The sequence below is a fragment of the Ylistrum balloti genome, unplaced genomic scaffold (assembly GCF_031769215.1).
Source record: "Ylistrum balloti isolate Yb309-2 unplaced genomic scaffold, AGI_CSIRO_Ybal_v1 Utg369786, whole genome shotgun sequence".
Lineage (NCBI taxonomy): Eukaryota > Metazoa > Mollusca > Bivalvia > Pectinida > Pectinidae > Ylistrum > Ylistrum balloti.
The window spans coordinates 159,176-183,963 of NW_026781972.1; the positions used below are offsets into that span (position 1 = coordinate 159,176).

The window sequence follows — 24,788 nt, forward strand, 5'->3', positions numbered from 1 at the left end:
CTGAGTGTACAAACATTAATTTGCTAGGCAGATACTGTATAAGTCAATCTAGAATCTTTCCTGAGTATGACGAAATATGTAAACCAACAAATCCTGCTGAACCTTCCAACACATATTAACTGGTCATATCTACCGTTAATTTGCAAATTGTCTATTCATGAAACAGTTGCAGTTATTATGTTTATAATTAAGGATTTTGAAAAGCAAAACAGGCTCTGTAGGAAAAAAATTAAAGTGCCTTCAACGCTGCAATTCAATACCTACCAAACAATGACAATAGTAGTGAGTTGCCATTTAACAATTTATCGTCTGCTAGACTTTTCCCCAGTCCCTAATTTATACAGAACTTTTAACTTAATTGCTAGCATACATATTATTATTATACACTGTCATATATATAGAACCTGTGACACTAAATTAAGTAAGGTGTTACTTTATATTTTATAAGTCATGTGACATGAAAATCGTTTTGTAGACTATACAGTGTTTTTATAGAGTAATTTATAACAGAAAGAAGTAGACAGACACTGTCACTCAACGAAAGGGACATTCTTAGTAGAAGGTGCTACCTGTACTGTAAACTACAGCAACAGTAGAAGTGTATTCAGAAGAAATAATTATCATTCCCTCCCACGAATGACATACTGAACACACTAACATGTGTCATATGTCCTACATTTATACATATGAGAGCTCATTTACGAAGGGGCAATGCGTCCGTGATAACGGTGCCACGTCAAACAAGCCAAGATTTCGGGATGTTTCGTGATCATATTTTCCCCGAGAGATGCGTGTTGAACAGCACTGGGAAATTGGACTACACAGGCAAGAGCATTAGTGTCAAAATACATTACTTCACATGTCTGTTCACTGGCATGACATATAATATTTATAAAGACTGTCCCAACATGTGCCGTAATCGCTTTGAACACAGAGAGAGGGCTACGTATTTATCGATTCGACGCTTGACGTACTGAAACAAAAAAATTCACCTAAAACCAAAATAAACAATATTTACCTGTAAACGTAACGGTCGATTGAGCCTCTGTCATCTTTACTACTCTCTGTTTTTAACTCCCCGGTTGCCATCTTTCAAATATTTTGACAACTTTTAAATTCCACTGAGAAACGAACTGAAGGCACTGATGGCCCGTTTCGCTTTCAGTCTGACGGCGGAACTTCAATGTAAACAAACACCATTTCGTTGATTTCGAGCATTTGTAAAATTCCCTGAATTAAACAGAAATGTTGACAGGAATGTTCTCACACTTGTATATAAGTTGCACATCCTTTGCACGATCGTGTTAGATGCCTGTGTTATTTTCGTTGTACGGAATAAAAATCAATTCCCTTGCGAGTTTCACAGTACGTGGGATGTAGCATGCGTTGAGTATATTACCGTACGGATAAAATTTACGGAACGCAACGAATGAAATGAAACGAAACGTATTTCAAAATAATTTCGCAGTCTGTTGAAAATGACTGTATAGATGCATTGAATATTTAATTCAAGTTTTTTAAACATAAATATCCAGGCAAACTATGAACAGAACTGCTCATTTTTTTTTTATCTATTTTTCTCTTCTTTCATTCACCAATGTAGATAAAAGAAGGAAAACAAGAATAATTGACAACTCACAATGACCTTAATAATTTTCATGGAAATTATAACATGTTAGTTTAGGTTGAAAACGACAAACTAGGTTTTTTTTCTTCTTTCTGTTTTGTTTGTTACTTTTTGAAAGGGGGGATTCTTGGCTGCAGTTACCATGGGCACCAAACACAACAAACGGCAAACAAAATAGTTCCATAGATATATAACAATACATTGTTTCTCTGTTGAATTACAAAATATGAATGTACAGCCAATATGTCATACACAAGATTGTCTCAGAGCTGTAATACATCAATCTACTACAATGAAGAGAAAAGCATTGCATTCACTGATTCATACATTGCTGTGAAATCCACATCATTAATGATGGTAATGGAAAATGACTTGCATTTGGCTCCATACAGCTTTAAGTTCATGTCAGCTGGGTGCAGTGCAAATATACAGATATGTTATATTTAAAGCATACTTGAGTTATATGTAGTATAAGTACAGTGTGTATAATTGTAGAGAGATATCTCTGAATGATTCAGTTGTCGTCAGACATTAGACTGACTTCAAGATGTTCATCAGCAACAATAACTGAAGTATGAAAACCTTGAAGAATGAAGAAAGCTGCGATGTTTTTTAAAATCCAGTCTCCCAATTCCTCCATTGCCAAGCAGCTAGATCATGGATAACAAGAACCTTATGTAAATTTTACTATTCACATCTTATGCTCAAGTTGTTATCTCTTCTAGCAGGTTTGAAGCTGAAACTTATTGAAAAGGGACCAGGGCTGATTGTTGTCTTTTTCTGTTCATTTTTTATTATTTTCATAAATGTTAATGTTTTGTCAGAAAATGGTGACTGAAATCATCTTATTTTATTATTGTGTTTATCCTTAAGTAAGCCCACACCGAGACTGTGACATCACTTCCAGCTAAACCTCAGGGGACCAATGCATAGACTTATCTATACATGTATATTTAATTCAAATATATTTCACTACAATAATAAGCAGCAACAGGATTGGACACATGTTATTACAACATTACTGAAGTCCTTACCCAAAACAAAATAACAATAACTAAACAGTTTTTAAATACAAATTGTAAATTATATAAGAAAGTCACAATTATCCCTGAAATAAAAAAAATCAATCTAATTAGATTGTAATTTAAAATTGATTTCTACATCTTATGAAATTGTGCACTTGTAGCTTACAAGTCAATGGGATATATATAATATTAATATAGATTTTTTTTAAAAATATCACTCAAAATTGACATATAGGGGTGGGCTTAATTAAGTTCTTTTTGTAAAATGTAATTGTTTCAAAATTGAATCCCCAGCATAAGAGCACACTACCTAACAGCACACTACCTAATTTTACGACACACATTGTTTTATATGAGTCGCATTCTACTGTACTATTGTTCACACTTACCATTATATTGTCATTATAACCCTGAGTCACTACATTCACTCTGACTCCGAGTCCTGTGTAGGACTCGTAACAAGACATTGAAATAAGTGTGAAAATGAATCAAACGACAAAACATATGGACAGGCTTATTTTCAAATAAATAAGGGACATCCGTAAATGAAAAAACAAGAACAAAAACAAGAATTTCTAAATGCACTCATCCGAAAATCTATTTTTAACTTAAAGATCTGTGTCATGTTATATTTATATCACAATTCAATGGTTAATGAACATGACTTTTTTTTTTTTTTGCATTTTCAATTACAATGGTGAAAGGGCATCATCCAGTATATACTGTAATTCAATAAAAAAAATCATGACATTATGTACATGCTGCGTAATTCTAATGTCTGCATCTTGCTATATGTATAAAGCAGAAAGGATTCAAGTATGCTTAAAGGAAACAATTTAATATCAAATAATAAAGTATTGTCTGCCGAACTTTTAGTATTATTTGATAGAGTAACAGAAGCATTGCCCTATAGTTGTTGGACTCTCCTGGAAAAAGACCTTACTACATTCTGGTCTTTAGATAACAGTTTTGCAGGTTCTCTATTTTTCTGAAATTGCCACCACGTCCTCTCTACATATTGAGCTAAATAATGAATAAAAGAAATTTGGTGTAGGAGAGCTAGAAATAGGTGCTTCACTTCCATACCTAAAAATGTACACAAAACTTTAACATTTTTCCTTTTTGAATTTGCAAAACTTTTATTTACTTTGATACCTGTTAATATTTATTAAAGAATGAGATCACTTGATAATGTTCCCAAAGTGCTCCCTGTCATATACCCATCGGTTGCGACATTATATTTGTCATTTCACAGGCCCTATAGACCTTTTGGTTTTTTCACCTCATACCATGGATTGTTTCCTGAATGGGCTGCAAAATGCGCCCAGTTTAAAAGTTTTGATCAATTTTTGGGCAAAATTCTAATGCTTCCAAAAAAAGTCCTTTTACAGACATGGGATAGGAGTACTTCAAAATATCTTAATGGGAATATAACCGGTTTCAGATTTTACTTTTAATTCTATAAATCTTGATTTCTCCATCTATTTAGTGACTAGTTAACCTTTTCTGCCACAAGGGTGGAAGAGTGTTTTCCCTTGAACTGCTTTCCAATAAAGCATTTTTCCATGAAAAGGAAGAGTGCTCTCCCTTTACCCACTCTTCAATTAATTACATGCATTATCATCACACATGGTAGACCTGTTCATACTAATCAAATTCCCTAATCAAAGCATTCTATTTGATCAGATTACATTCTTTCGTTTTGTTTTGTTTTGAAACCTGTGGGGTATATGCAATATTATGAGTTACAACCTTTCCTGTTGTCAGAAGTTACTTTTCTCTAGATCAAACATCAAATAGAAGATGGATTCCTAAACATCTTGCATTGTTTATTATCAAGTTGAAAATTTGAGAATAAATCCACAATTTCATGTTTGTCAATGCATTTGCTAAAAGATAGTTAGAACCCTTTGGACCAGAGTGTATGGTCAAAGAAAGAGGCGTCCTGTGTGAGGCTATCCCTTGTGAACATGATGAGTATAATTTGCTCTACTAATTACCTGCCATATCTAGATTGGACACATCCATTTGTACCATCTATATGTGTCGGAAAATAAGATCCAGATTTCGCAGATTCAAACGACATGGCGTCTAGAAAGTTGCCAGTCACAGACTCAGCAATTTCGTTTTTCTCTGAAAAAAAAAAATGAAAAGAAAATGTTTTGATAAAGTAAATAGATTTAACTTCATTACAACTGAAACAAATAAGTGTCTTCTCATGACACTATTTAGAATTCTGAAAAATGAAGATAAACAAGAGTGAGAGAAAGTATTTAGTCCCTAAGAAGATAAACAAGAGTGAGAGAAAGTGTTCAGTCCCTAAGAAGATAAACAAGAGTGAGAGAAAGTATTTAGTCCCTAAGAAGATAAACAAGAGTGTGCGAAAGTATTTAGTCCCTAAGAAGATAAACAAGAGTGAGCGAAAGTATTTAGTCCCTAAGAAGATAAACAAGAGTGAGAGAAAGTATTTAGTCTCTACTGATAAACAAGAGCGAGAGAAAGTATTTAGTCACTAAGAAGATAAACAAGAGTGAGAGAAAGTATTTAGTTTCTACTGATAAACAAGAGTGAGAGAAAGTATTCAGTTCCTAAGAAGATAAATAAGAGTGAGAGAAAGTATTTAGTTTCTACTGATAAACAAGAGTGAGAGAAAGTATTTAGTCAGTAAGAAGATAAACAAGAGTGAGAGAAAGTATTTAGTTTCTACTGATAAACAAGAGTGAGAGAAAGTATTCAGTCCCTAAGAAGATAAACAAGAGTGAGGGAAAGTATTTAGTATCTACTGATAAACAAGTGTGAGAGAAAGTATTTAGTCCCTGAGAAGATAAACAAGAGTGAGAGAAAGTATTTAGTCCATAGGAAGATAAACAAGAGTGAGAGAAAGTATTTAGTCTCTAAGAAGATAAACATGAGTTAGAGAAAGTATATAGTATCTACTGATAAACAAGTGTGAGAGAAAGTATTTAGTTTCTACTGATAAACAAGAGTGAGAGAAAGTATTCAGTCCCTAAGAAGATAAACAAGAGTGAGAGAAAGTATTCAGTCCCTAAGAAGATAAACAAGAGTGAGAGAAAGTGTTCAGTCCCTAAGAAGATAAACAAGAGTGAGAGAAAGTATTTAGTCTCTAAGAAGATAAACAAGAGTGAGAGAAAATATTCAGTCCCTAAGAAGATAAACAAGAGTGAGAGAAAGTATTTAGTCCCTAAGAAGATAAACAAGAGTGAGAGAAAGTATTTAGTCTCTAAGAAGATAAACAAGAGTGAGAGAAAGTATTTAGTCCTCAGAAGATAAACAAGAGTGAGAGAAAGTATTTAGTATCTACTGATAAACAAGTGTGAGAGAAAGTATCTAGTCCCTAAGAAGATAAACAAGAGTGAGAGAAAGTATTTAGTATCTTCTGATAAACAAGAGTGAGAGAAAGTATTCAGTCCCTAAGAAGATAAACAAGAGTGAGAGAAAGTATTCAGTCCCTAAGAAGATAAACAAGAGTGAGAGAAAGTGTTCAGTCCCTAAGAAGATAAACAAGTGTGAGAGAAAGTATTTAGTCTCTAAGAAGATAAACAAGCGTGAGAGAAAGTATTTAGTCTCTAAGAAGATAAACAAGTGTGAGAGAAAGTATTTAGTCCCTAAGAAGATAAACAAGAGTGAGAGAAAGTGTTCAGTCCCTAAGAAGATAAACAAGTGTGAGAGAAAGTATTTAGTCTCTAAGAAGATAAACAAGCGTGAGAGAAAGTATTTAGTCCCTCAGAAGATAAACAAGAGTGAGAGAAAGTATTTAGTCTCTAAGAAGATAAACAAGCGTGAGAGAAAGTATTTAGTCTCTAAGAAGATAAACAAGTGTGAGAGAAAGTGTTCAGTCCCTAAGAAGATAAACAAGAGTGAGAGAAAGTATTTAGTCCCTAAGAAGATAAACAAGTGTGAGAGAAAGTATTTAGTGCCTAAGAAGATAAACAAGTGTGAGAGAAAGTATTTAGTTTCTAAAAAGATAAACAAGAGTGAGAGAAAGTATTTAGTATCTACTGATAAACAAGAGTGAGAGAAAGTATTTAGTGCCTAAGAAGATAAACAAGAGTGAGAGAAAGTATTTAGTGCCTAAGAAGATAAACAAGAGTGAGAGAAAGTATTTAGTGCCTAAGAAGATAAACAAGAGTGAGAGAAAGTATTTAGTCCCTAAGAAGATAAACAAGAGTGAGAGAAAGTATTTAGTCTCTAAGAAGATAAACAAGAGTGAGAGAAAGTATTTAGTCCCTCAGAAGATAAACAAGAGTGAGAGAAAGTATTTAGTCCCTCAGAAGATAAACAAGAGTGAGAGAAAGTATTTAGTCCCTCAGAAGATAAACAAGAGTAAGAGAAAGTATTTAGTCTCTTCTGATAAACAAGAGTGAGAGAAAGTATTTAGTCACTAAGAAGATAAACAAGAGTGAGAGAAAGTATTTAGTCTCTAAGAAGATAAACAAGTGTGAGAGAAAGTGTTCAGTCCCTAAGAAGATAAACAAGAGTGAGAGAAAGTATTTAGTCCCTAAGAAGATAAACAAGTGTGAGAGAAAGTATTTAGTCCCTAAGAAGATAAACAAGTGTGAGAGAAAGTATTTAGTCTCTAAGAAGATAAACAAGTGTGAGAGAAAGTATTTTGTCTCTAAGAAGATAAACAAGAGTGAGAGAAAGTATTTAGTCCCTAAGAAGATAAACAAGAGTGAGAGAAAGTATTTAGTCTCTACTGATAAACAAGAGTGAGAGAAAGTATATAGTCTCTACTGATAAACAAGAGTGAGCGAAAGTATTTAGTCTCTAAGAAGATAAACAAGAGTGAGAGAAAGTATTTAGTCACTAAGAAGATAAACAAGTGTGAGAGAAAGTATTTAGTCTCTACTGATAAACAAGAGTGAGAGAAAGTATTTAAATTCTAAGAAGATAAACAAGAGTGAGAGAAAGTATTTAGCCGCTGAGAAGAAAATCGGGGATCAAGAAGACAATATTTTTAATGTTTGTCACTTGTGAATTATCCAATAGAAACCAATTTCTGGTATCAATTATCTAAGTAAGAATGTAGGATGAGTTTTTTTATGTTGCCTTTAATAATAACATCCAATTCTGTTTTTATATACATCTTAATAATTATGTTGTTTTGTTATTTTGATCTAATATCACTCCTTAATTTTTTAGCATATAAAATTTCCACAAATGTTTAATATTGTTTTATAAATAAAAAAAATAATTATCTTTGTTTTGAAATTTTATGCTTTTTTGGTTTTACAAGATCAGAAGAAGTAATTTGATGAATCTAATGACAAAAGTACAGACTTCAACAGCTGGAGAGCGAGCAAAAATTTCAATTTTTAGTATGTGTATTGCATGATGTCACATTCAGCTAACAGTTTAAAACTGACCAAGGGGACATTACTCTGTCAGAGTTCATACACTGCCATTCATAATCTCTTTTGATAAAACATATAACATATTTTCAAATTGGATATTGTGATTTTTATTTGATGAGCAAAATGCATTTAAAATCGTTTAACAGAGTATATGATTTCAGAAGTGACAATAATCCATGGATGAGATTTTTTTTAAAGAAGTTATTTACTTCAACGAGGCAAATTTTTTTATGACTTGCACTTCTCACTAACAAATCAATCCTTTTCAAGAATTCAAGTTTCAATTTTCCTACAAGTGAATTGCATAAAAATACCTATTGATGTGCCATAGCTTGTTTGGGGACAGATACACTGTGTAACTAATATTTATATAAAATCTATAAGTATAAATCTACAGGAATAATCTATTATCTAAATGTACAGATGTAGCTGCCAAATGGTTTTTAAGACTACATTAAAATAGCATTCTGAGCATACTTATCTTTTATATTTTGGATTAATATTTACAATTTTTTATTTTTTTTTTTTTTGTTGCTCATTTAAGTTAAATTCATTATTTTTTTAAAATAAAACATGAAATTACCATATTACTAATATGCAGCAGATTAGTTCTGGAAAATCTTACTTTAATTTTTGCTCATGAATGAAATATATGAAAAATGTTGATTTGAAATTACTATTAAGTTATAGACAGCCATGTTTGATTACCATTGTTGCCTAGAGAATCATCATCACAGTCGTAAAATTCATCATCGTCTGTATCATAGTAACGTGCCGGGGATTTACGTCCTGTAAAGGAGAGAGTCTGTTCAAGTTCGTGATGTTCCGTAGCCAGGGCATGCAGCGCCTCCTGGAGGACTCGAGACTTTTCCATCTCGTCCTTCAGCTGAAGGCTACGTACCTGTCAAAGACAAATGTATCGTGACCAATTTGCAATATCATAATTACCTTCTTTTTTCTATTTTTCAAACTGTTGCATAATTTTGGTATATTATTTTTTTTTATTTAATTTTTCAGTTACTTGTTTTTTTTTTATAAAGTAAGTTTTTCATTCATTTTTCCATCCTGCCATTTCCCTTTCCTGATCATATTCAATATCCAGTCTGCTGGAAATAAGTATATATCTGACAACTAAAGTGACATCTTAATGTTTTCCTTTCACAAATATTTCATAACATGTCTTTGTATCTTTGTAATATTATTTTTTTTCTTTTTACTTTGGGTATTAATGGCAGTGATTAGTTTAAGCGGAATAAATTCCAGAAATTGACTTGTCAAATTGTTGAATCAAAGAATTAAAAGTTCTGATCTTTCTTTTTAGTACAAAATTGATTTTAATTATGTCTGATATATAGAAAATTTATGAGGCTTTGAAATATAAATCATTAATTAATTTATTTATTTCACCTTAAATCTTTTGCATCTGTCTTCCTCAGAATTCAGAGTATACAGTTTTGAATTATGTAAGATATTCATTACATTTCAAATTTCACACCTCATTGGAACTCTTTTGTCAAGAAAATCTGAGTAATAGAACACTTTGTCAATACAGATCACTAAATTATCTCATTGATACAGATCAACTTTTATCAATTCAGACCATCAGAACTCTTTTGTCAATTCAGACCATCAGAACTCTTTTGTCATTTCAGACCATCAGAACTCTTTTGTCATTTCTGAGCATCAGAACTCTTTTATCAATTCAGAGCATTAGAACTCTTTTATCAATTCAGAGTATCAGCACTCTTTTATCAATTCAGACCATCAGAACTCTTTTATCAATTCACTCAGAACTTTTATCAATTTTCACTCTTTTGTCATTTCCATCAGAACTCTTTTATCAATTCAGAGCATCAGAACTCTTTTGTCAATTCAGAGTATCAGCACTCTTTTATCAATTCAGACCATCAGAACTCTTTTATCAATTCAGAGCATCAGAACTCTTTTGTCAATTCAGAGCATTAGAACTCTTTTGTCATTTCTGAGCATCAGAACTCTTTTGTCATTTCAGAGCATCAGAATTCTTTTGTCAATTCAGAGTATAAGAACTCTTTTGTCAATTCAGATCATCAGAACTCTTTTGTCAATTCAGACCATCAGAACTCTTTTGTCAATTCAGACCATCAGAACTCTTTTGTCAATTCAGACCATCAGAACTCTTTTGTCAATTCAGAGCATCAGAACTCTTTTGTCATTTCTGAGCATCAGAATTCTTTTGTCAATTCAGACCATCAGAGTCAGACCATCAGAACTCTTTTATCAATTCAGAGCATCAGAACTCTTTTGTCAATTCAGAGCATTAGAACTCTTTTGTCATTTCTGAGCATCAGAAATCTTTTATCAATTCAGAGCATCAGAACTCTTTTGTCATTTCAGAGCATCAGAATTCTTTTATCAATTCAGACCATCAGAACTCTTTTGTCAATTCAGACGATCAGAACTCTTTTGTCAATTCAGACCATCAGAACTCTTTTGTCAATTCAGAGTATAAGAACTCTTTTGTCAATTCAGAGTATAAGAACTCTTTTGTCAATTCAGATCATCAGAACTCTTTTGTCAATTCAGACCATCAGAACTCTTTTGTCAATTCAGAGTATAAGAACTCTTTTGTCAATTCAGACCATCAGAACTCTTTTGTCAATTCAGACCATCAGAACTCTTTTGTCATTTCTGAGCATCAGAACTCTTTTGTCATTTCTGAGCATCAGAATTCTTTTGTCAATTCAGAGTATCGAGTATCAGAACTCTTTTATCAATTCAGAGTATCGGAACTCTTTTGTCAATTCAGAGCATCAGAATTCTTTTGTCAATTCAGAGTATCAGAACTCTTTTGTCAATTCAGAGCATCAGAACTCTTTTGTCAATTCAGAGTATCAGAACTCTTTTGTCAATTCAGAGCATCAGAACACTAACCACGCATACAGCCTTAAACAAATAAGTTAATTCTTGCTTGATTGGGTTGCTTTATTTATTGATGTAAATTTCATGGTCAAACAATTTAGCCTTATAACTGTCTGTATGGATTTTTTTCTGCTTTCCACTGACGAAACAGAATCATTGATTTCTTTTGATCAATATTAGGGATCAGCTTACAATTCTGTTGAAGAATCATGCACTGCGAAAATATGTTTTTCAATCACATTGATTCCAAGTTTATAGTTAGCAGCTTGTTTTAAATGCTAAGTTTCCAGACCAATTGCAGTACGAATTATTGATAAAGATATCATACACTGTGTATATCTTTTAAATCGTTCTGATATTGTATAATATATTGTATAGAGTTTATTTCTGGAAGGTTCTAATTTTCAAGAATGAAATAAATTGCAAAAAAGGGGGTTGAAAAAAATATCAATAGCGAGATGCCAAGGTAATTTTGTGACTTTTGTGAAAAACATGTATTTTCTACTTCAAGGTTTTGGTAAAACTGCAAATGTTTCAAACAACAAAACATTCACAGCCTTAAACAGAACTTTTTGTCTTTTTCTCTCAGCTTTGAATTGAAAAATGTTTTCTAAGTTTGAACATTACACTGAGGCATATTTGTCCATCTGATTTTTCTGAGATGACTTAATATATAGATTTTAACAAAAAAATATACATGTATGACCCTTGCAAATTTTCTGTACAAACATTTATTATAAATGACAGAGAGTTTGCATGTAAACACAGAAGTTGATGCTACAAAATTGCAGTAAATGTTTTGAAATCTTATCACAAACCTAAACCAATATCGGAAAGTCTATTTGAATAAATCTGGTATTTCTTTATAATGGTAGTAATAATACTATAATCAACAACCTAACAGCATTATAAGGTTATATAGGTCAAGGTCATAAAAGTGAACAAACAAATCCATCTTTTCTAATAGCAATATAAACAGTCAGAGTATTATGTCTCAAGAGATCTAATTTACATATAAGGTAAAATCTGATATCTGTCTTTTAGGTATAAGGATTGTCCCTTTGCATGATCATATAAACTGAAAGGCAACTGGTCTTGGGATCTTTTCCTCATTCTTTCCTAAATGCCCCTTTTTTTCCAATTGTCTGTTCAGACACTAAATCATTTTGGTTTTGAGTATCTGAAAGGCTCTAGGATCTGTCCTTAACCTTTGACATACAGTGAAACCTCACTCAACGAACATCTCAAAATTACAACCACCCTGCTATTATGAGCATGTGCGTCAATCTTGACCATTGTTTTCGTCATGGGTCACCGGCCCTGTCACCAGGAGGCGTTACACCAAGTAAACATCATTATCGGAATAACTTGACATGCCTGTGTGAAAATGCATGCCACATAAGTTTTAATAGCAATCTATTGTTTGTTAATTATATATTGATAGATCAGTGGTCAATCTAATCCACCTCACTATTAACACCACCTCGCTATTAAGACCACTTTTGTCCAGTCCCCAAAATGGTCTTAATAGCGAGGGTTCACTGTACCCAGAAAGCATGAAATTGTTGTTCATCATACCCTTTGCTTTTTCCTTGACATTGAATCAGGTTCATAAGAACTTGAACACTTAGTGTTACCCATTATCAGTATAATGTTACCTGATGGGTTGTCATGCTACATTATCCAGGGTAGGACATTTCAGTGTGATTGCACTATACAAACCTTGTTCAGTGGTCTCATCATTCATAGAAGCCACCTTCAAATGACTTTTGCTGTTGCAATATTGGATCAGATTTATAAATCAAGGGTCCTGACTGTAATTGTGGATAAAAATTCTAGACTCTGTTTGAGATTTGAGAGAACCCTTAGTGTGTTTAGGACTAAGACATTGGTTAACAGACCTCAGGGTTTAATTAAAGAGGTTCAATTGTATAGGATCACTTGCCCTGTAAGTTTTCTTTACTGGTATTTCTGGTTTGTTTTGAACTCCTGACAATCTTCTATCAGGCCAACAGCAGCGATCAATGTATAAAGTTGTTGTCAAAACACTGCACAATACATAGTAATATCATTTATTACTTTAAAAAAGAACAATAATGTAATTACATTTATCAGATTAAGATAAGTGGGCACAAGACAGACATCATCAAGTTATTCTGTTTCTATATTAAATCAAGTTCTGGTTAAACTACGGGCTCACTGTGATTTTTTCTGTACGGAATGAATCCTCCTAACGAAGGGTTGATAAGGAAATGAGCTCACTGATATCAGGTGTCATGTTTACTTAAGAACAGATGTTGTCTGATAACAAAAGGACACTGACAGGTATTAACAATATTCATATCTCGGTATAAGTGTGGATTGGCTGCTTGAAACCAGATCTAGTTTTACAAGCCATTCATTATATTAGTTGTCAAATGACAAAAGTCATCACAACTCTTGATTCTGTTGACAACTGCACAAGGAAAGCAAAGCTTTGAAATGAATCAAATTATTGAGAATTTGATCAACTACTCTAACTTAAGATTTAGAAACTCAAAATATCAATGCAAAAAAAACAGAAAATGTCTGGTTATGGTCTGAAATCAAAAACAAATTCATCCAATCACAGTAATCAAATACTTCCACCATTAAATTGTTGCAGAATTAAGATTTCAAAAGATATGAAATAATTACCTATAGGCCTTATTCAATAAGATAACACAAATGAAAGAAAAAGATGTTTTTTCACCAGAAAACATCATATTTTCAGAGAACAAAACATGTTAAAAAAGAATATTCTTGGTCTTGGTTAAAAAAAAGAGAAGATAAGTTTTCATCAATGAAACATCAATTTTTCTTTCATTGTTTAAACAAAATTGTCATTTCAACATTTTAGTTTTCATTTTCTTATGATAGATCAGACATTTCAAAAGTAGGACAGGCTTATTCCTGAATGTATGCCTGTATATGCACTGAAAATGTGAACAAAAGGCCCAAAGGCCTTAAAGGTTGCCTGACTCAAAATGCTTGTTGTAACATATCATAGAAATGATTTTGTTAATAAAAGTTATTTAACTTTTAACTGCTGTCCCATGGTAATGCTTCTTACCAATTTTGAATTAAAAAGAAATTACACTAAAGTTTGAATTTTCCTATATATAATCGTCCATCCAGAACAGTAGAATATCTTTGAAATTTCAGTCAATTTGACCCACTTTTGGCCCCACCCATTAGCCCATGGGGTCCATCAATTTCAATATGTGCATCTCATCAAACTGTCAGCTTATATACCAATAAAGAAAAAATTCGAACAAAGTTTGAACTATTTCTGAAAGAAAATTTTTAAAAAAATGCTTTTTTCATGGTAAACAATATGGAGGACTTTCAATCCATAATGAGCACTTGATTTTACCATACCTGGGATTGGAGAAGAAGATTTTTGAAAATTCATTCCATTCTAACTCATTTCTGACCCTACTTGGGGGTCAATTTGAGGATTTTACTAAACTGTCATCTTAAACTAATAATTCTTACCAGGTTTGAACTATTTCCAATAGAAAATTAAAAAAAATAATGTTAAAAAATATATTTTTCCCATATAAACTATTGTAAACTTTACCCCCTCCCCAGGGGGAAATGTAAGACCCTCGGGTCATGGAATTTAGAATTTTGGTAAAACATCTGGAGGTCTTTCTATCCATGAAGCATACTTGATTCTACCCTACCTTGGATTTTTTTACAATTCTGGTGCACCTTTAGAAGATATAATTTCATTAAAATTGGTTTAATAGTTTTCCAGAAGAAGTTGAAGACATTAAATTTTATGACGCACACATTAAATCAACCTTTTGACTTTGTTGGACTTATTTCTGAGCATGGTCTTATATCTGGTGAAATATGGTACCTTAATATTAAGTATAACCATAACAGCACATCATTCAAAGAGTATTCTGCATGGTGCAGGTTACATATACCTATATCATATCAATTAACATTCACAGTTAATTAAGAAAAGGCCAAACAATATTGATATCTATTCCTTTAGGATTATTACATCAAGCTTCTAAATTTTAATGAACCATAATGAGTAGAATGAAACAAATGTCAGTGGGAACATTTAGTTATCAGACTTTTCAACATTAGGAGTTTCCAATCAATTCAACAGACATTATTAAAATAAGAAATTCTCTAATAATTTGAACTGGAGGTTCTACCCAATATGCGCGACCATTTAACACACAACTGCTGTTTCAACGCTTATGGACAATAAGCCCATCCCATACTATCATTGTAATAAGCCCAACCAGTTCTAGTGCTGTTCAATTGAATATTACACATATCAGCTATATATTAATGTTCTGACAATACACCCACCCAGTTCTAGTGTTGCTCAGTAGAATATTACACACAACAGCTATACATTACTGTTCTGACAATAAGCCCACCCAACACTAGCATTGTTCAGTAGAATATTACACACATCAGCTATATATTACTGTTCTGACAATAAGCCCACCCAGTTCTAGTGCTGTTCAGCAAAATATGATACATGTCAGGTATATATTACTGTTCTGACAAGTACTAGCATTGTTCAGTAAAATATTACACACACCAGCTATTTATCAATGTTCTGACAATAAGCCCACCCAGTTCTAGTGTTGTTCAGTAGAATATTACATATATCAGCTATATATTACTGTTCTGACAATAAGCCCACCCAGTACTAGCATTGTTCAGTAAAATATTACACACATCATCTATATATTACTGTTCTGAGAATAAGCCCACCAGCACTAGTGTTGTTCAGCAGAATATTACACACATCAGCTATATTTTACTGTTATGACAATAAGCCCACCCAGTTCTAGTGTTGTTCATTAAAATATTACACATATCAGCTATATATTACTGTTCTGACAATAAGCCCATCCAGTTCTAGTGTTGTTCAGTAGAATATTACATATATCAGCTATATATTACTGTTCTAACAATAAGCCCACCAAGTACTAGCATTGTTCATTAGAATATTACACACATCAGCTATATATTACTGTTCTGACAATAAGCCCACCCAGTTCTAGTGTTGTTCAGTAGAATATTACATATATCAGCTATATATTACTGTTCTGACAATAAGCCCACCAAGTACTAGCATTGTTCATTAGAATATTACACACATCAGCTATATATTACTGTTCTGACAATAAGCCCATCCAGTTCTAGTGTTGTTCAGTAGAATATTACACATATCAGCTATATATTACTGTTCTGACAATAAGCCCACCAAGTACTAGCATTGTTCAGTAGAATATTACACACACCAGCTATTTATCAATGTTCTGACAATAAGCCCACCCAGTTCTAGTGTTGTTCAGTAGAATATTACATATATCAGCTATATATTACTGTTCTGACAATAAGCCCAACCAGTTCTAGTGCTGTTCTGTAGAATATTACACATATCAGCTATATATTACTGTTCTGACAATAAGCCCACCCAGTTCTAGTGTTGTTCAGTAGAATATTACACATATCAGCTATATATTACTGTTCTGACAATAAGCCCACCCAGTTCAAGTGTTGTTCAGTAGAATATTACACATATCAGCTATATATTACTGTTCTGACAATAAGTTGCTTAAAAGTGAAATTCAACTAACACCCATGTCCAGCAATATGCCCACGTCCTGAACTTGAGTCTGAATTTGTTTATTTTTGTTTTCCCTGGGCTTATTTCAGGATAAATACAGTAAACATGTTCCAACTGGATAACCTTAGATTGTGATAGGATGACATCAACATCATACAGATTTTTAAAAAGGAGTGTAACGTAGATATATGTAGATATGAATCATCACATTTTGAAATAAAACACTACAATCACTGACAAGAGTTTAAAATCTTTATCCAAATATTTGTTACCTGAAAAAAAAATTCAGACTGAAATACAATCAATATTATCATTTTTATTATTTTTAGGGACAAAATGATGTATACACCTTGGGATGTTGAGTCATTTTGGATAAGTACAGATACGTATTGTATATCACCTAACAAAAGGTACCGTATTTATCAATAAATAAGCCCATGTCTGGTAATAAGCCCATCCATCATTGCTGTGCAACAGAATTAAAAACAAAAGTTATTTCACTGGTAACAATAGTAAATAGTATTCTAACAGTAACCTCTGACCTTGGGCCTGTGAATGATGTCCCTCAACCCCTGTACAGACTTATTTCAGGAAATATGTGGCAAGTTTTGAGGAGATAGATCAGAAAACAAATTCCTCCATCACGTAAGACTTTTTCATACTGATCTGAAATGCAGTGAGGTACTTAATGATAAAAGTGAGGTATTTAATTCATTGACACTTCTAAATACTGGACCCTGAAACCCTCCTTAAGTCTGTGGTTTCTTAGAGACAGGTATGGATCTGAAACGTACTTTGTCACAGGTGACAGTGTACAGATATACTGCACCCTGAATGTTCTCAAATGTACAAGATATGTAAATACACCTATCCTTTAATGAGAATAATGATCATATATATACCCAGGTGAGAAATGAATAGATTTACATTTACAGGTGTGTTGTTATCCAGGAACCCTGACATAAGCAACACAAAACACAGCTTTATACACTACGTGAACGTTCTCTGTTTATTCAGACTTCAAAGAAAAAATCTGATCCAAGGTACAAGATTTAATTCCGAGTTATAATACTATTCCATACATGTGGACAATACAGCTCATAAGATCACTGTCTAAAGAGACAACCTCTACATAGAGACCATCTGTTTATAGTGACCACCTGACTATATTATCACTCATCGAAGCAGACATCTGTATAGCGACCACCTGTTTATAGTGACCACCAGATTGCAAAATCACAGATCTAAACAGAAAACCTCTATAAGGAGACCACCCATTTATAGGACCGCATGACTAAAAGATCACTATTTCTACAACACTTCCCAATATATATTGCCTGTTTTTAGCAACCACCAGGCTGTAGGAGAAGTCATTTAAACAGACAACCTCTATAAAGAGACCATTTGTTTAAAGTGACCACCAGGCTATAGTATCTCTCATCTAAACAGACAACCTCTCTAAAGAGGTCATTTGTTTATAGTGACAACCAGGCTATCACATTTCTCATCTATACAGACAACCATCTGACAATAAAATCACTCACATCAAGAGAACTTTCAATAGAAAACACCTGATTATAGTGGCCACTAGCTATAAGATCACTTAAGTACAAAATCTGTAAATTTTCCACACATGATATCTAACCCGTTATGATGAGAAATCCTTTCTCTGTATCGACAGACTTGTACTGATTCCTAAATTTATCACATTAAATGATGCACATGATGGTAATTGTTCATTGATGTGTATGTCTTACTTCTTTTCATATTTATTTTATATCTTAATAATATGATTTAAAAAATCAAATAAAAACTCATATGTCTCCAAAATAGCAACATTTTCCACAGGCTGTTTTATGGTACAAAAACAAACCATCAATAATGTATGTAGATGACAGTGAATGTTTAATCAACATTCAAATTCCACAATTATGAATAAGTCTAATGAAGATTTCCTGTATGAATTGTACAGCTATATCAACTCGGTATTAATGTATGATTAACTCGAAATGTTTTCTTGGCAATAAATGTATTCAATGACCTGCCTTATTGATAATCTAAATATGTGTGTCTTAACTACTTTCCTGATATCAACACTGTCACTTTGCAATGGCGTCTTACGGTAGTGGCTGGTGGCTGCTTCACTGAACACAATACAGAAGGCCCATCACATTCTATCTTCTCTGCCTTCCAATTATGGACTATTAAGCTACACCATCTGAGGACGCAATCCATTCTGAAGGTCTATCAACAATGTTATGCTGGCTAAACATCCCATTCCCCTCCTTCAATCATACACTGACAAGTTTAGATAAATCTTTAAAAACTAGTTTTCTAAATAATTTTGTCGTTAGTAAGTTTTCCAATTTTGTTTTAAATTATGTGATATAAACATCACAAAACACACATACTACTTGACAGTAAAAACTTTAAAATCTTTGACAGGGTGACCCATTTTCATACAACATTTGCTGAAAATGACAGCGACAGACTTTCTAATATTAACAAAAACCATTGTTGATGATTACTATAATTGTGTGGGACCTTTTACCTTTTGTATCTTGTTGTTTCCCTAACTTTATCATTTACAAACAATAGTTATATAGAACAGTAGAGAAAAACAAGATGTGCTAACAATTATTGTATAAACTCCTCAACAACATCACAGACTTCACTACTTACGTTATATACAGCAATGACAACAAGTTTAACATGAGTCTGTATAGCAATTTGCATGTCAAATGCTGTCAACGAATGATCTGGCAAAATTTTAGTATTATCACAATTTTTCATCCATATTCAGATTATTTTACACAGCCTTTGATGCTGCTTGAATTTGTTTGTTTGGTTTTTGGGTGCTTTATGTCATTTAAGGACGTGCCAAGTTTGGGTCGTAGAGAAAAACCTGCGGCCAGTGTCTACCGTGTAACACCCAGCAACCTATAGGTGGAAGGGGTAGTGATGACAATGGTGAGACATCTTAACCACTTGGACACAGCACCCCCTAAAAATTGATGTATCATTTCATTTATCATTTTAATACTACAGAAAACTGATACCACTGGTATATCAAGAGATATACAGGGTTTATACACTTCTAACAAGTTACTCTGCATTGCGGGGGTCAATTTCTCATCTGAAAATTGCCATTTCTTAAACAAATACAAAAATATCGGTATTTGAAGTTAATTTTATATAGTGTAATATCAGTGTCAATTTTTGCTTTGGATGACAAATATTATATATGCATGTGAATATATTTTGCATTGAACTAGTGCCAGATGGTACACGGTATTTAGTCGGTATGAATACGATTTGAGTGAGAGATGGAATAATCATGTCACCCGTATTCATGTCCACTGCATACTTCCATCTAGTAAATATATTGTTTATATACACTATAAGTATTAAAATTCTCACAGCATACCATAACTTACAAAATCGCACTAAGACAAATATTTGATATAAAAGTAAATGTTTCAGGACACACAGCCTCACAGTGGCTGAAGAAGTACCCATTTATATATACAGTTGTTGTTACAGTATACACATCTAATTATCTCAGTGACTAGCACAATTTTCCAGTTCTTCACCTTCCCTAAACAATATTGTGAAACCCTGTAAAATATCAAATAACACCTTTCTTAATTAATTTGCTTGAGGATATAAAAGGATATGAAATATAACTATGTAAAGATAAATTCAATTTCACAATATCAAAAGTGCTATCTTTCCAACACAAAGAGAATAAATATGTGTATTTTAATGTTTAAGTTTTCATTATAATTAGTTACCAGGTCAATCACACAGTAAAATTAAACATTAAGTATCAATCCTTTACCTGAGAAATGCCACCGTCCTGTGACATTGTCGTTATAATTTCCACCTTGTTACTTTGACATCAGAAATACCATATTAAAATCCTTCAGAAAATCATACAAACTGAGGTCACTATTAAATGTAGCACTCAGATACATAGTCAGTACATACATTTACACACACATTGATTTCCTTGTCCCGACCTGTAGCAGTACACCTACACACACACCAGTCAGGACCAAAGATTTTTACCTGTCTATTTCTCGTTAACTAGCATTGATAGCTTTACCTGGAATGGTCTAACTGGTTTGTGGTTGTGGTCATATCAATGTTTTCATTAAATCTCACTAGATTATATCACCTTGTAACACATGTAGCTACAGGTTATTTCTGAAGGATTTCTGAATCACCAAACTCATACTCTGACAGAAGTGTTTTTATTTTAAATATAACAAAACAAACACTTTCCATTCAGTTAGGTTTGGATTGATATTTTTTGTTTGTTTGTTTGGTTTTTTTTTATTTCTTTTTTTTTAGAATACATATATACACATATATTGTATATGATCATTACACTACACACATTCTACACACATCTTATGAACCAAACAAGATACACCAGTTGGTGTGTCAGGATATGGTTTTAACTGTGTATTACTGAAGTCACCTGTCCGACAACCTTAATTGTAAACTTCCTTGACATATCATTTCTCTTAACACATAAAAAGTGATTCAAGACTATTTTAATATTGATAAATAGCTGAAATGATTCGAATTCAAATATTTGTTATTGTCTCAAACTTCACTTATCAAACATATTCTTTTTTATTTAATTTATACTTTATAAGTCTCGATACATGACTAAATTTTAGGGTATAATAAAAAAAATTGGGTCAGATCAGAAAAAGTGTAGGAATGTCACGTAACCCATTGCAAGCGTATCAAAAGACATGTAACACAATTTGACTCAGGTCTGATTGCACTAATAACAGATAAACTTTGATTTTATACACATATCTACAAATGCATTTCTCCACAAACTGAAATCTGACATCCCAGCACAACACAAATCATTTTATCAGACAAGCCCCATGGGTATTTAGAATATACATTGATGAAGTCAATTTCTCACGCAGTAACTGAAACCTGACAATGGTAGTGAATTGGTCACACTGTGGGAGAGATAGTAATCAATTTCTACAACTGAAATAGACATGTTTAGTAAAGTATAATCAATTTCATCAAACAGCTGACCTGATACCTCGAGCAGGCAGCACAACCTTACCTCAGAATGTGTTTACCTGGTTTGAGGAAAACTTAAGCATGCTTCACTACATTTTCATACACATAAACAGTCTGATGAATTAAGGCTAAGTGTTCTATGTCAAAGAGTATTCCTTTCCAGCCTAAAGATAAATTTTCGCATATGTTTGAACATGATACCTGTGGCCAATTCATAGGTATTCATATCTACATACAATAGTTACTTCAAAATGTCATTTCCGCGTATTGAAATCTCATTAAACAGAAAAAATAAACATGTAGAATTTTACATAAGTTGTATACTAATATCAACAACAGTATTGTTAAACCCGGTGTTAAGCACAAGATCTAAAAGGGAAAAAAATGTGTGACCAAAATGTTATGTACAAAATTAATCTCTTTATGTGTTATGTGTGACCAATAAAATCTCATGTGTAAAATCAGATGTGTGAAATATAGACAGGTGGTCTCTTTAGAAAGGTTCTGTATTTAGATGTGTGAAAAAAAGCCAAAATGTTGTGTACAAAATTAATCTATTAGTTAGTGACCATAATGCCATGTACCAAATTCTGTCTTCAGATGTGTGATCTATAGACAGGTGGTCTCTTTAGAAAGGTTCTGTCTTTAGATGTGTGACCTATTGACAGGTGGTTTCTTTAGAAAGGTTCTGTCTTCAGATGTGTGACCTATAGACAGGTGGTCTCTTTAGAAAGGTTCTGTCTTCAGATGTGTAACCAAGATGTGTGACCTATAGACAGGTGGTCACTATATACAGGTATTTAGACAGCCTGAGGATTCTGTTATTTCAATGAACATTTTGAAATACTTTGAAATTAAGTTGTCGCTGTAAACAGGTGTCACAGTGTCTTTCTAAAAAAAAAAGTGTCTCTGTTGACAGGTGTAAGTGTCTTTCTACAAACAGTGGTCACTGTAGACATGTGTCACATAACCTCTCTACAAACAATGGTCTCTGTTAACAGGTGTCATAGTGTCTTTCTGCAAACAGTGGTCTCTGTAGACAGGTGTCAGTGTCTTTCTACAAACAGTGGATTCTGTAGACAGGTGTCACATCACCTCTCTACAAACAGTGGTCTCTGTAAACAAGTGTCACAGTGTCTTTCTACAAACAGTGGTCTCTGTAAACAAGTGTCACAGTGTCTTTCTACAAACAATGGTCTCTGTAGACAGGTGTCACACCACCTCTCTACAAACAATGATCAACATTAACATATGGTTTCTGTGTTAATGGGCACAATATAATGTCCAATCTGACACCCAGTGAGGCAACAATACAGTGATCAGATTAACCTGTCCAATCTGACATCCAGTGAGGCAACAATACAGTGATCAGATTAACCTGTCCAATCTGACATCCAGTGAGGCAACAATACAGTGATCAGATTAACCTGTCCAATCTGACACCCAGTGAGGCAACAATACAGTGATCAGATTAACCTGTCCAATCTGACACCCAGTGAGGCAACAATACAGTGATCAGCTTAACCTGTCCAATCTGACACCCAGTGAGGCAACAATACAGTGATCAGATTAACCTGTCCAATCTGACATCAAGTGAGGCAACAATACAGTGATCAGATTAACCTGTCCAATCTGACATCAAGTGAGGCAACAATACAGTGATCAGATTAACCTGTCCAATCTGACACCCAGTGAGGCAACAATACAGTGATCAGCTTAACCTGTCCAATCTGACATCCAGTGAGGCAACAATACAGTGATCAGCTTAACCTGTCCAATCTGACACCCAGAGAGGCAACAATACAGTGATCAGATTAATCATCCAATCTGACAATCTGTGGGCAGAACACAGTGATCAGATTAACCTGTCCAATCTGACAATCTGTGGGCACAACACAGTGATCAGATTAACCTGTCCAATCTGACAATCTGTGGGCACAACACAGTGATCAGATTAATCATCCAATCTGACAATCTGTGGGCAGAACAGTGATCTGATTAACCTGTCCAATCTAGCAATCTTTGAGACACAGGTATACAGGTAATATTAGACTGGATAGGATGTCAGATAACACAGGTGTCAACTTAGAAAGCTTTATACTATGTTGATATTCAACCATTTTTCACCTTTTTTACATAATAATATAATAAAGTATCTCTCCACAGAGAAAAACTTCTTACCTTGATGTAGATTTTTGTTTTTGTGTACACATGTCATCACATAATTACATTATTCTACAGCACAATAAATAATCCAGGAATGTTCACATCCGGTGTCCAGCTGGCCAGAGATTGTGGCTAAGATAACTATCTAAAACATGATGCAATCCATGAAAACACAAGGAACGCTGATAACTTAAGACTTGTACAAACTTCTGGGACAGATGGAATCCTTTCTGAAGCAGTATATATACACTGTTACCAACACATGTTGATGTTATTGTACTCAATACTCATTTGTCCTATATATTTCTGTCACCATCCAAATCACAGCCTGGGACAGTATCACCAGGATTTATGATGAGATAGCTGCTGTGTCACTGTGTAGGAGGATGAACTTGGTATCACCCCTGAATCACAGCCTGGGACAGTATCACCAGGATTTATGATAAGATAGCTGCTGTGACACAGCCAAGGAGGATCTATTTAGCATCACAGCCTAGGATAGAAACTTCCATATTCATGATGAGCTTCTGTCTCACAATGTGTGTATGTGTGTGTTTTGGGGAACGGGGGATGTATTTGGTTTACTTCTGTCAGCGTCTTCACAATGTGTGTATGTGTGTGTTTTGGGGAACGGGGGATGTATTTGGTTTACTTCTGTCAGCGTCTTTATCCCAACCTGGGACATAAGACAAGGACTCGTAATGTCAGATTTTCAGATATAATGTTGCAAATCTATATTAAGATTGTTCCCTTATGTCTTAGCTCAGAATTCTCAGTTATATCTTATTCCTAGCCAAGATTGTCTCCCTTTGTTCCAGGTAAGAATTAAGAATTAAGAAGAAGTGTACATAATGTTTCATTATCCTAGTTTAGATAAAGGCCATGTTATGCTTCAGACACAAAAAGTTCATCAAAGGGCAATAACTACCAGTATGTAATTAAGGGGTTCAGGGCCCTAACATTTGTGCACTGCACATTGCTTCACACGATCAATGTATACA

General features: G+C 33.5%; 1 protein-coding gene across 1 annotated transcript in view; it reads right to left on the reverse strand.

Annotated features, from left to right (window-relative positions):
• Positions 1 to 24,788, reverse strand: part of LOC132544246 (oxysterol-binding protein-related protein 1-like) — a 110,739-nt gene that overhangs the window by 63,599 nt on the left and 22,352 nt on the right. Inside the window, exons 13-14 of the mRNA XM_060207818.1 lie at positions 8,736 to 8,928; positions 4,653 to 4,785 (exon numbers count right to left, since the gene is read on the reverse strand). Of these exons, the coding sequence (XP_060063801.1) occupies positions 4,653 to 4,785; positions 8,736 to 8,928 (326 nt within the window). The remainder of the gene's footprint in view (positions 1 to 4,652; positions 4,786 to 8,735; positions 8,929 to 24,788) is intronic.